This window comes from Aristolochia californica, unplaced genomic scaffold, assembly GCF_029961685.1.
Source record: "Aristolochia californica isolate CCGP_79_NKW_82.1479 unplaced genomic scaffold, dmAriCali1.0.hap1 SCAF_15, whole genome shotgun sequence".
NCBI lineage: Eukaryota > Viridiplantae > Streptophyta > Magnoliopsida > Piperales > Aristolochiaceae > Aristolochia > Aristolochia californica.
Genome location: NW_027181826.1, coordinates 1,957,985 through 1,970,040, shown reverse-complemented (window position 1 = coordinate 1,970,040; position 12,056 = coordinate 1,957,985). Strand labels below are relative to the sequence as shown.

Sequence of the window (12,056 nt, the reverse complement as noted above, 5' to 3'; positions counted from 1 at the left end):
CGGTTTTTAAGTATCTAATAATATTTTTTTGGGTATTTTATTAGGTAGGGTGTTAATTTTTCTATTTATTTGATTTTTTGTTTAGTGTTTATTAAATAGAAGGTAAATAAAACAAAAAAAATTATCCAATTAGATAATTAAGTAATTTTACTTAATTACCTATTTACTACAAACTAAAAAGAAATGAATTAGGGTTATTCTATGCCCAATTACTAGTTAGAGAAAAGAATAATTTATTAATTTTATTTTATAATATAAATAATTAAAAAATCCCTAGTTTCCCTTTTGACTCTCCCTCACAAGGATGGTAGCCATGGGGTCCAACCCCATTGTGTACTACTTGCCTTATAACCCTGTCATGTAACAAGGTTGGCTTTTCTAACCCATTGTCGGTGTTATGGCCCACATTGATCCCTAGTCTTGGGTTAAGTACTTATGTTTTCTGCTCTTAATAGACCGGTATTTTGGGTAATATTGGTTAGGTGCTTGATATTTGGTATCAGAGTTAGCTCCCTCGTCACGCGTTTGAATCCCGAAGGGGGCGATCGCGAAGGGGGGGGGGGCGACCTTGACGGAGTAGGCCACCGCACGTGCGGAGGGGACGACCTTGGCCTAAGGGTATATAAACAAGTTTCATTCAGTATAACTAATTAACCCTTAATATTTATTAAAATTATATTCCTTAATTTTATTCATAATACAAAATTGGATAAAGCACTCCTCAAATGAATAAAGTTTTTATGGATTACCATCCTTATATAGTAAAAAAAAATTGTTTGAAACATAAAATCTCGCTCTCAATTTGTACAGAGTTAAAAGTTTTTATAGTAGACTTTTTGTAACGATTTTTTATGTGGCATGTCCACCACCTAAGTCAACAAAAAGGGCCAAAAACCTATGAAATTTTAATTAAATTTTGACCCATTTACATATAATTTAATGTCAAACATAGGAAAGAGGATGTATGATATGAAGTGAACTTAAAAATTATTTAACTATATTACATTAAAATAACTACAATCATATCATCTATGATATCATAACACCATTGACAAAAATTTTCAAGTGAGATAATTGAACTATTTTAGGCTTGGAATTTTTGCCCTCAATCACATGGAGACAAATGTTTATTTTGTTTTATGAAATTTTAATTTAATAAAAATAATAAATACAACCTAATCGTAAAAAAATAACCGTTATCTTTGGCTTTTTAAAGTTGCTTATACAAAATTACACGTAAATATTTTTCAAATTTATATTTAGAATAGAGGGAAAAGAGGCAGGGCTTAGTTTGGATGCACCCTAATTTTTAAAATTTAGAATATTTATAATAATATTATTTATTTCATTGTATGCATAAAGAAAATTATCTATATTTAATAAATTTAAAAATAAAAATATAAAACTCATAGTCATGAAATTATTAAAAAATAAAATAATTATAATTTAATTGATGTAAACTAATTTAATTGTTATAATTATAGATTATTAGATGGACTAATTACATACCCCAACTTTTTGTCTATTTGATGGCGACGTGAGATGCGGGCCCACAAGACGAAGTATTTTATTATCCTTGCTTTCATCGTGCCTTATACATCGACCAAATTACCCCTACAAATTTATGACCAAATTACCCCTACAGCTTTCCTCTATTCTCCTTCGGGTGAAGGACGATTTCGTAATTTCGCTTTTCATTTTATTTTTGCTGATTTTTCGTCTGGCGCCATCGATTATCCCGCGGCCACCAGAGGAGTTTCCTCCCTTTCTGCGAGCGACGTCTCCGTTTACATTATTTTCTGTTTCTTCTCCAAAACCCTTTTAAAACCCCGTAGAAATTTCTGAAACTTTCCCTTCGGCGGAAGCCCTATACTGATTCGAGGCTTCTGGTTCGTGTAAATGCGAAAGCATAATGATTGGGAGGGAGAAGCGGGGTTCCATTATCGAAGATGACGCTGCGTTGCTGTTGCAGAGGTATGAGTTTGTGAAAACCAGTTATGTGTTTCTGCGGGTTAACGTTTTTTTAATTGTAGAACTTCGGCTTCCTGTTGAATTGAGCTATTTGTTGCTTAATGATTTATTATTTTTACTATCTGTACACGGTTGTTATGAATATGTTTTACCTTATAGGTACACTGCAACGACTATCCTTGCTTTACTCCAGGAAGTTTCCCAGTTTGCTGGAGCGAAAATTGATTGGAATACATTGGTGAAGAGGAGTAGTACTGGGATTCAAAATGCACGGGAATATCAGATGCTATGGCGTCATTTGGCCTACCATGATGCTTTGTTGGAAAAAATAGAAAATGGGGCTGCACCGCTGGTCAGTGTCTTCTTATAAAAGTAACTATATGTTTCCCCCTTGTGAAACGGCATACTACACTTGGAACTAGTCCACTTAATGCCTTTGACTTCTATTCTGGATTTTTGGTTCTCTTATGTTTTATCCGACAAACAGTTTCTGTTTTCCTTTCTAGAGTCCGTGCCTGGTAGTGGCTTGAAGTAGCCATAAATATTACAGTCCTTCCCTTTTGATGTGTATGGCAGTGGGATCCTGGTAGGAAATCATGATGTTTGATTTGCTGGTGAACTCAAAAAAATGCAGTGTGGCATTTGCTTGAAAAGGGAAGGAGATTAGAAACTTCAGGCTGCTTTGCAATCTTGTACACCCCTTGCATGCATTGTTGTCATACATGTCGATCTATCTTATGTTCTAATAACTTCAGCAGCAGTATCTCAAACTGAAACTACAGGATTATACTAACTGTGCTGGAACTTCGAGGAGTTGATTCCTGCCATGTCCCATAGGAACAAATAGACAAAAAACACCTTAAATAGTTCTTTCTGATTTGTTGTGGCTTTAGGTTCTTCATGTGGTAAGCAATTCCCTAACTTTGTAAATGCCTAAATCTATTTTCGATATGTGCTAGGTAATTGCAGAGTAGCCAGTTTCATTGACATACCATTCTACCCACAGAGCATTTTGAAAAAATAACAACACAAATAATTTTTATACACAATTAATGCAAGGTGAAAATTGGTTAGAGAAGTTGATTTAGGTTAAAGAGTTTTAGCAAAGATGCCTCAACATAATCAAACACTTCAAGTGACACTGAAAAGGGAGCTTATCCCTGACAACCAGCGATTTTGGGTAGTTACGTGCTTAGCAAGTGCATCGGCTGACGAATTTGCGAATCTCGAAATGTGAGACCAAACTGAAGAAATTTCGATAATCTCCCGAAAAGTGTCCCAATGGCGCCACGGGGGAGGGGATGCACGCACGTACCATCCAATGACTACCTTCAAGTTCCCTTCAATATGGAGGGGACCGGTGCACTTATATTTGAAAAGGCGGAGCCCATTGAGAAGACCATGAAGCTTCGCAAACGTAGAGTCGGTGATTCCTAAAGGGCCGGCATATGAGAAAAGCTAGTTGTCAGAGTGGTCCGAAATAACCCCGCCAAATCCAGAGAGCCCTGGATTACCAAGAGAAGAGCCGTCAAAGTTCAACTTAAGGTAACCAGGTTCAGGAGGGGTCCATTCCTGCATAATCCGGACCTTTGTCCCCAAGTGCATCTTAGCCAAATTCAACCAGTTTTCACGGATAGGGGTACCCACAAATGAGGAGAATGACTTCTTCAACAAAATAGTGCATTCTGCTGAATTTGCGGATTTCTGTTTTTTCTCTTGTTAATATATACATCTTTTTCAAAAAAAAAAAAAAACTTCAAGTGATACTATTTCTTTTTCTTGAAAGCACCTTTAGTGACATTAATAGGAGACATACAAGTTCAAAAGTCATACTCCTCTACCTCTGTTGATTAGTAATTCTTGCTACTGTACTCATCATTGGTAGCGGCTCCCAGGATGATGACAGTGATTTGGAATTTGAATTAGAGCCTTCTTCAAATGTTACTTCTGACACTACATCAGAGGCTGCTACTGCTGTAAAGGTACTGTTTTAATGCATATTTTGAGCCATTTCGATTCATGATAGTTTTTTTTTCTCACCTCTTTTAGGTGTTTTACTATTAATTTTTCTTGCACTGTTCTTTTCTGAAGAGCAAGTCCTGGGCCTGTCTTAGTTGGTTCTTGCCTAGCCCATTTTTCTTCAGGCTAAAAAGGTTGATGAAATTTCCAACCATGCCATCTCAACATCTTAACATGTTGATTCTTGTTATTCAGCCATTTCTGACACATATTGCAAGTATTTAGTCACCACCAGAATTCATTCAATCTTGACAAGGATCCTGCTGTGTCTGGTCCCATTTCCAGCTAATTGTACAGACATTAGTTTACCTTAGATCGATAGGATCACCAATTTTTTATTGTCATGAGTTTTCTCTGCTTTATGCTTGGTTTATATTGCTTTTGGCTTTTGAGGCTGTTATATCTCACACCTTGTATTCTTTATTTTCTAATAAAATCTTTATTGTTGAAGGAAGATCTTCTAAAAATTAAAATCTCATATTCTGATTAAGTGGGATATTCTTTTTGGAGGCTACTGAAGTTGTGATAGGCTAAAGAAAGTTTGTTGCCTCTCTTTAACATGCATATTAATATGCTAATTTTTCCCTGTTGATGTTTTTAGTTACGTCTCATCCTAAAATGTTTTATCTTATTTATCTTATTTTTGAGCTAAGCATTGGCTTGCTCAGGTGCTGATGACTCATGGTTGGGTGAATGATTCTGGCCCATCAAATCGCTCAAGTGGAGAAGCCCATTTGCCTCTAAATGCATCAAATGGTCAAGCACTGCATGCTTCATCAGAAAATACACAATTGGCTCGTAACAATTCAGCATTGGATGGGAAACAGCAACTGCCCTCACTATCATCTTCTGATGGAATGGAGGGTAATGGGGCAACAAGTTCAAATTATCCACCACGAAGGAAGAGGAAATTGTGGACACCAGAAGAGGATATGGAGCTAAAGGCTGCTGTGCAAAAATGTGGTGAAGGGAACTGGGCTAATATTCTCAAAGGGGATTTCAAGCATGATAGAACTGCTTCACAGCTGTCTCAGGTTTGACTCGTAGATCAAGTTTGAGGGGCTTCAATCATGTGTTATCATTTTGGTATAAGTTGTCCTTGAAATATGTGTTTGTTTGTTCTGCTGTGTAAGAATAGATATAAAGTTTGTACTTCATTTTTCCAAATAGCAAATAAATTTGCTTTTGCATTTGCAGAGGTGGGCTATCATTAGAAAGAAACAGCCTAGCTTAAATCCGGTAGGGTCTGGCAACCTGAAGGGTTCAACACTTTCTGAGGCTCAATTGGCTGCTCAGGCAGTTTCCATTGCCATCGACATGCCTATGATGAGAAATTTATCAACAGTTGGTATTATTTTGTGATTCTCTTTGTTCTTCACATGGTACATAAGTTAAAATTTTTGGACTACCTTAGCAGAAATGCATGTATTTATTATTGAAATAAGAAATGCATGTATTTGTTCGTGATATAGGCGGAGTTTGAGTATTTGTTATTTTTCTTGCCATGATATGTTTTGGACAAGTTCTGCTGCAAATACTTCTTGTCTTTAAGCTGATAAAAAACATGTTGGATCTAGAAACTGGGTAAGCCTGCACTGCTGTAGAATGATCCCTACAGAAGAAAAACAAGAAGTGGGTCTTTTGAGCGAGATCCTTGTTTCATATCTTGTTGGACAAACATGGCCCACTCAGCCAATATGAATGTCGAGTGGTGCAGTCTATATTCCAAGTTGATTTAAAGTGAACTTCATATGAACTAGAAAAGTGAGCAAATGTCTATCATGCAGTTTACCTTCTCTAATGGGTACTTTTTCTTGAAGGGGATAAGCTTTGATTTGTTAATTTTTACTGTGAGGGCTTTGATATTATTTTCGTACTCTCATTTAAAAAAGGAAATCACATAGGAATTGAGTAGTTATAACATATCTTCAGAAGTATTTTGCATGCAAAAGTTTTAAGGTCTCTGCTTCTGACACAGGTCAACTCAATCCTCCATCTGTGCCTGCTACATCTAATGTTACCATATCACCAGTTCTCAGGCCTCCTTGTCCTCCGAAATCTCGCTCTACTCAGAAGAAATCCCTAGCATCAACTCCAATGAAGTGTTCAATACAAGAAGTTGCAGTTGCTGCTGGGGCTCGCATTGCTAATCCATCTACAGCTGCTTCCCTTCTCAAAGCAGCACAGTCCAAAAATGCTGTTCATATCAAGCAAGGAAGCCCTCCTACAATTGGAACTAGACCATCTAATATTCATTACATTCGGACAGCTTCTCATGTGGTATCTTCTGTCTGTCGGCCTGCAAACCAGGGAGGCTCCAGGAGACTACATGTAAGTGGTCAGCCTCCCGTTTCCGGCCGTGCTGCATCATCAAACCTGCCTACTCTACCAGATAACAAGTCAGAATCTCCTACCACAGGATCTGGTTCAACACAAGGAGAAATGGTCAAGAATGCAGTGAATAAGTTGGGAAGTTCAATGGGCGGTTCTGAGGCTCTAATACTGGAGAAAACAGTTACAACAGACATGAAAGTGGATGAAAGACAAAGTACGAATCAGGAGTCTAGAGACTCAGCAAGTGTGGTTTCAGGCGATGATCCAGCTGCAGCTGAGATGCAAGCAGATTCATCCGTGACTGAAGCTGATGAAAATAAAAAAATTGTCGAAGGGGTGAGTTCTTTGCCAATATCTGATGTTGCAGAACAAACCCTTTGCGAGATGAATGAAGATCTAGCAAACCAGGCAAAGGATGAGATAGAGAAGGTTGCAGACTCTACTCAACCTTCAGCTGAGGAGTTAGGTGTGGAAAACAAAGAGCTTGCCATGGACTCTGCTTGGATGAGTGAGCCTGCTGTGGAAGAAGAAACAGTAGAGCTGAAGGAGTCATATGAAAGCGTTACTACGAATGGGGAAGGTGTAAATTCAAACCCCTCGAGCTGAAAAAATCAGTTAAGACTCTAATGAAGAGGGAATCAGGGTACAGTTAAAAGGTTTTTGCCGTCCAATGGTGTCTGCAAAATGTGAAATGACAACCTATGAGAGAAAATTTCTTTGTATTGTGAAATGTGATTACGGAGTTTCTTCTCAAAAATAAGAAAGAAGGCATTACAGAGTTCCCCAAAGAAGATCAGATTAAAATGGTTTCGAAAAATGATCTCAAAGAGGATAAATCAAAGCAGAATATTGTCGAAATGTAAAAAATAGACTGCATTACCCTAGTGAAGAAACAATAACCCAGCCAAAACGATGAAAAATTATCATAGGATCGTGCTGGATGCATTCCAGTTTAGCATTTCCCTACCTTTCTGATAACCCTATAAGAAGTCATATAAAAAAAAATATTATTATTTTTTAAATCAGATATTTCTGTATCTAATAAATTTAAATTTAATATTATTTAAAAATTATTATTTTTGAATCAGTTCCTGGAATATCATTATTTCCTTGCCTCTATATGGGTCTGCTTTACGTATCACATTATGGGCCTTATTTTTGGGCCTTTTGGCCTCATTCCTAGAAAGTGCTACTTATTTGTAAGAGAGTGCAACATTCCTCTTGTTTTCCCTCGCAATTTCAGGAACGTTCTTCAGCAGCAATGGCGGCAGTAGCAAGCGGCGGAGTTCAGACCTCGCGAATTTCCGACGACACGGTCTTCTATTCCCTCTATCCGGATTCCTCCCTCTCCAAATCTCCGTCTTCGACCGCCTCCACAACTTTACTGGACGAAGAATTTTCGGCTCTTCATCATCAGATCCTCAACTCTATCGCTCCCTTCATCTCAGACTACATCTGGCAGCACGAACCCTTTCATCTCTCCGTCTCTTCCGACCCAATTCCACACTTCCACGGAAAAACCCGTTTTGGAGACAACCTCGAAGATGAGTGGTTCGTTGTGTTTCTCCTTTTCCATGTATCCCGCGCTTTCCCTTCTCTCTCTATACAAGTTTTCGATTCCGATGGACAGTTTCTACTCATTGAGGCGGCTTTCTCTCTTCCTCGTTGGCTGAATCCTGAGACCAGCGAAAACCGTGTGTTTATCCGTAACGGAGCGCTTCATACTATCCCTAAGAAGCAGTTTCCTTCTAACCCCACTTTACTGGAGGCTTTGAAGATCTTGTCCGGCGGCGTCCATAATACCCGAGCGTCGGATTCTGTCCAGGCCGCGATTAGCCGGAGAGTAGCAGATTATCCTGAGAGGGCGTTGAGGAACACGCACCGGGTCACGGTTCAAGTTCCTGTTTCGGTTGCTTGGGTCCTGAAGCACGAACCTTGCCTGATTTCTTTGGCCGTGGAGGGGTTCTACGACCGGGACGTCGACTCCATGAAGTTTGCGGCAAAGATGGAAAAATTTCTTGAAAGAGGTAAAGAAGAGATGGTGAGAGTTTCGGTGAGGATGTCACGTGCCATGTATGCCCAATTGGTGCAACAGAAATTTCAGGCGCCAAAGTGCTATCCGATGCCGAAGAGAGCAGATAATATGAAGGGCTTCCTGGAAGCTGAATTGGGGATGAAGATCGCTTGTGGGTTCGAAATGATTTACCAAATGAGAAAGCGGACAGGGTCTGAAGGGAAAGGGAGTACCTGGGAAGTGTATAAAAAGTCTTTGGAGAATAGTGGGTACTTTAAAGGGCTTCTTCCTGGTTCAAAGGAGTACCGTATGCTAATGGAAAATGCAGAACAGTACTATAGACAGGGTGCTGCATTTTCTCGGACGAGGTAATGAAGATATGCTTTATTTATTTATTTGTTCGTCACTGTTAGATTATATTGTTAGCCACACGCTTAGGTAAAATGAAATCATTTCAACGAGGAAAGAGCTACTTGCTTAGTTCTACTAGAATGAGTTCCAAGTGAACCAGTTGCTGCTTCCTGTCTCATTAGTTGCATGAGTAATAATTGGGTATCAGTTGTAGTTAATGGTTAACGAATCTGAATGTTTTTGCCAACTATCCTGCTGCTGTCACCTCTTATAGTTTGATGTTTTACGATGACGGGTTTCAGTCTGATGCACTGTTTTTCTAAATTTTGTTGAAAGATAGATTCTTTATGATTGGCCACAAGCAAATCGACTTAAACTTTTGTGTTAAAGGACATGTAGTTTATGGTTATTAGAAGATAGTGTTGTTTATTTTTTCTTTTGATTTGGAGTTTATGTCAGGTCTTTAGCATAATGGCCATTCACATATTATGAACCATTCCAAAAAAAATAAAAAATGTACCAATTGTGACTGCATCTTTTAATGCAACATCTTTTTGCAATTGCACAAGATCAACAACTAAATTTTTTGTTATGTATATGGTTTACCAAGAAGCTTAAAGAATCAATCATGTCAAATGGCAATTGCGTTCTATTCTTACATACTTCCAGGGGAAGAAAACAAAAACTCTTTTTTTTTCTCTTTTTTTTATATTCTTTGGATCTCCTTTGAATATACGACAGTTCAAGGGGTGCTGATCGAAGAAAAAAGTTTATAATAAGTTGTTAGGAAGGAAAGCAATGGACGTTCTGTTACTTACATCAAATTTCTGTTTATTCCTTTTATTACAGTGAACTGATGAGTGCACCTGTGAGGCGGATTGATGAAATTCTTTCCTTACCGCACTCCAGCAATGACTTCAAAGATCTTGAGGTTCCTCCTTCAGATGATGATGGCTGGCTCTATAATGGAGAGAGTGAGTTAAACTCAGCCTTGGAAGAGAGACAGAAGGAGATGGACCTGTATGAGTCACAATGTAGAAACAACCAAAAATCAAAAGAACAGAACAATTCTTGTCCTTCTTCCTGCTCCCAATTAGATGATTTTAATTTTGGTGACATAGCCAAATCTATGCAAGCTTTTGTGCAGAAGGTTTCTAGCTTTGAGGGAGCAGAAATTCCTGAAAACAGGTACTTCCTTTTTCTTGATTAGTTGTTCTACTGATAATCATTATCATCATTGTCATCCTCATCCTCACCATCATCATCGTCATCGTCTTCATTGTCATCATTGTCCTCCTCATCCTCACCATCATCATTATTGTCACCGTTGTCGTTCCCTTATGTATGTTGCTGCAACTTGGATGTTGTTCAAATAGTATAGAAAGGTCAATTGTACTCTGTCATCCAGAAAACTAATTTGGATATGTGGAGTTCACATTGAACATCCCAAATGCATGTCTGAACTGTGGCTGGCTAATTGTCCTGGTTTTATTTTAATCAATCAGTGATCGTAGCTGGGAGAAGACTTGTTTAGAATGACTAGTTTGTTGATATGCATTCTTTTTAAGATGTTGTTTGTTTGCCCTTTCTTGTGTTATTTCTCTATTCTGTTTGGATTTCGATTAAAATAATTACACATTTCATGATATTGTAATAAAGTCTAAATTTTGTGGAGAAAAGAAAAGAGGCCTGCTCTTCTCTCTTGCATTTCATGTATGTTGCTGAACGGTAGACAAATGTTATCAATTTAATTGTCTTGTTTTGCATTTGAAGGGACTCAAAGGAAGTGGACTTTGATGTTGAACACTTTCTAAAAGAGATGGAATCTGTAGTTGGCCGTATGGGTGAAGAAGCCAGTGCTACTCGTGTGGGTTCTGATGAAGGCAACAGTTCTGCATCAGATATGGATTTTGGTATTTTTAAGCTAGTCTTTCTTCCCTCTCCCTCTTTTCTGGTGATAAACTAGACTTGAGATTTCTTATAATCTATTCTTTGTGATGCTTTGGTTTAAAAAAACTGAAAAGAATTTCTTTTTGGTTTGTCTAAGCTTCTCTGGACATAATGATGCTTGATATAAGTTTCTTCCACTGAAGAACCCTTCTGGCTGCATTTGTAACACATTGGGCTGTGAAAAACTTAATATTTTCCTGTCGGCTCGCCCCAAACTAACCAAATATTTTGCATTGGGAATATACTATATCACAAGGGAATTTCATTAATTTTCTTTCTATTAGAAAATAGCCATTTTTAAGTCTGAAAGTATATGGGGAGAAATGAAATTTCACTCTCCTATGCATGCTAAAGATAAGTTGCCTGCGTCGTTTTAACTTTTTTTCTACAAGGCCAAATTACGTTCCCTTCCACAATACTGATGAATTTGCTATTACGGAGCATTGGCAGATGTAGGTGTTCATTATATGCATTGGTGCACAGACTCCTGTTTTCGAATTAAAATTCTGCATCTATGTTCTTTCATTTGTTTCTGTTTTCTCTGTGTTGTAAAGCTTTTTCAACTGTGCAGATGACTCTGATGATGAGAGCAATGTTGGAGATGAAAACATGGAGGATTCTTTCATGGATTCATACTCCAATGCATTGAACGAGGAACTGAAGCCAACTTCTCTCCACAAAAGTTTTGTTCGTGCAAATGACGAGCCCTCTACGATTGCTAACAAGGTCAACATAATCTTACACAAACTCTTCAATTGAACTTCTTCCATGAATTTAATTTGCTACATTAGTCCTGAGATAGTTCTCAACTTTTGAATGTCATGATGGATCTTCAGGAGCAAGGAACGTCAGCTGCCTCCAATGATATAGAAGAGGATTTCGCCCCTGTAGACGTGGATGTAAATCTCGTGAAAAGCCTCCTTGATTCCTTCTCTTCTCAACAGGGGCTCCCTGGCCCTGCGTCAAATTTGCTTGGGCTCATGGGTTTGCAGCTTCCAGAAGATTCAAATAAGGGCAAGTGAGGTCTTCTCCCCTCCCTTCCTGCAGCCACCATAGCTGAGCAACATGTGCTGGTCAATTTATGTAAATATTTGGAACGACCTTCTCCACTGTCGTCCAGATCGCCTGTACTGTCTTGTATTAGGCAACACATTTACGGAAGGACTTGTTTAATTTCTGTTTTCTTGGGTTTAGTTCATAGTCTTTTAATTTGTTTTTCGTTTATGTTTGTTCATGGTTCGTTGATTGTGTACTTTGTTTCTGTTATTTATATTTCGATTAATGCTAGCAAAAAAAAAAAAATCTTTAGTGGGATGAACTGAACCCAATTGATCAGAGTCGATTTCAGCGAGTACTCTGTGCGTATATGAGATTCTTGGTAAGCTTTATGATGTCATTCTCCGTTAACAGTTACCAC

At 38.2% G+C, this 12,056-nt stretch overlaps 2 protein-coding genes across 3 annotated transcripts; both read left to right on the top strand.

Annotated features, from left to right (window-relative positions):
• The first annotated feature begins 1,756 nt into the window (after positions 1–1,756).
• LOC137951916 (uncharacterized) lies at positions 1,757–7,095 on the top strand. Of its 2 annotated transcripts, XM_068798900.1 has the most exons (6): positions 1,757–1,974; positions 2,131–2,323; positions 3,867–3,953; positions 4,659–5,024; positions 5,188–5,338; positions 5,969–7,095. In XM_068798900.1, the coding sequence occupies exons 1-6, from the start codon at positions 1,913–1,915 to the stop codon at positions 6,928–6,930; spliced, it is 1,821 nt and encodes a 606-aa protein (XP_068655001.1). In that variant the 5' UTR covers positions 1,757–1,912; the 3' UTR covers positions 6,931–7,095. The 2 variants fall into 2 exon arrangements, with proteins under 2 accessions (XP_068655001.1, XP_068655002.1); XM_068798901.1 differs by lacking the exon at positions 3,867–3,953.
• Positions 7,096–7,562: 467 nt separating this feature from the next.
• Positions 7,563–11,863, top strand: LOC137951772 (protein ecdysoneless homolog). The gene is made up of 5 exons (XM_068798665.1): positions 7,563–8,706; positions 9,539–9,877; positions 10,463–10,602; positions 11,211–11,365; positions 11,476–11,863. The coding sequence occupies exons 1-5, from the start codon at positions 7,586–7,588 to the stop codon at positions 11,659–11,661; spliced, it is 1,941 nt and encodes a 646-aa protein (XP_068654766.1). The 5' UTR covers positions 7,563–7,585; the 3' UTR covers positions 11,662–11,863.
• Positions 11,864–12,056: the final 193 nt, after the last annotated feature.

What these genes read in the sequence shown, in the direction of transcription:
- LOC137951772 (XM_068798665.1), top strand. Translation starts at nt 7,586, where the DNA reads ATGGCGGCAGTAGCAAGCGGCGGAGTTCAGACCTCGCGAATTTCCGAC. An exon ending in GCAGAAATTCCTGAAAACAG is followed by an intron (nt 9,878 to 10,462) that starts GTACTTCCTTTT and finishes TTGCATTTGAAG; the next exon opens with GGACTCAAAGGAAGTGGACT. An exon ending in CCTCTACGATTGCTAACAAG is followed by an intron (nt 11,366 to 11,475) that starts GTCAACATAATC and finishes ATGGATCTTCAG; the next exon opens with GAGCAAGGAACGTCAGCTGC.
- LOC137951916 (XM_068798900.1), top strand. Translation starts at nt 1,913, where the DNA reads ATGATTGGGAGGGAGAAGCGGGGTTCCATTATCGAAGATGACGCTGCG. An exon ending in GCTGCGTTGCTGTTGCAGAG is followed by an intron (nt 1,975 to 2,130) that starts GTATGAGTTTGT and finishes TTTACCTTATAG; the next exon opens with GTACACTGCAACGACTATCC. An exon ending in AAAATGGGGCTGCACCGCTG is followed by an intron (nt 2,324 to 3,866) that starts GTCAGTGTCTTC and finishes AGCGGCTCCCAG; the next exon opens with GATGATGACAGTGATTTGGA.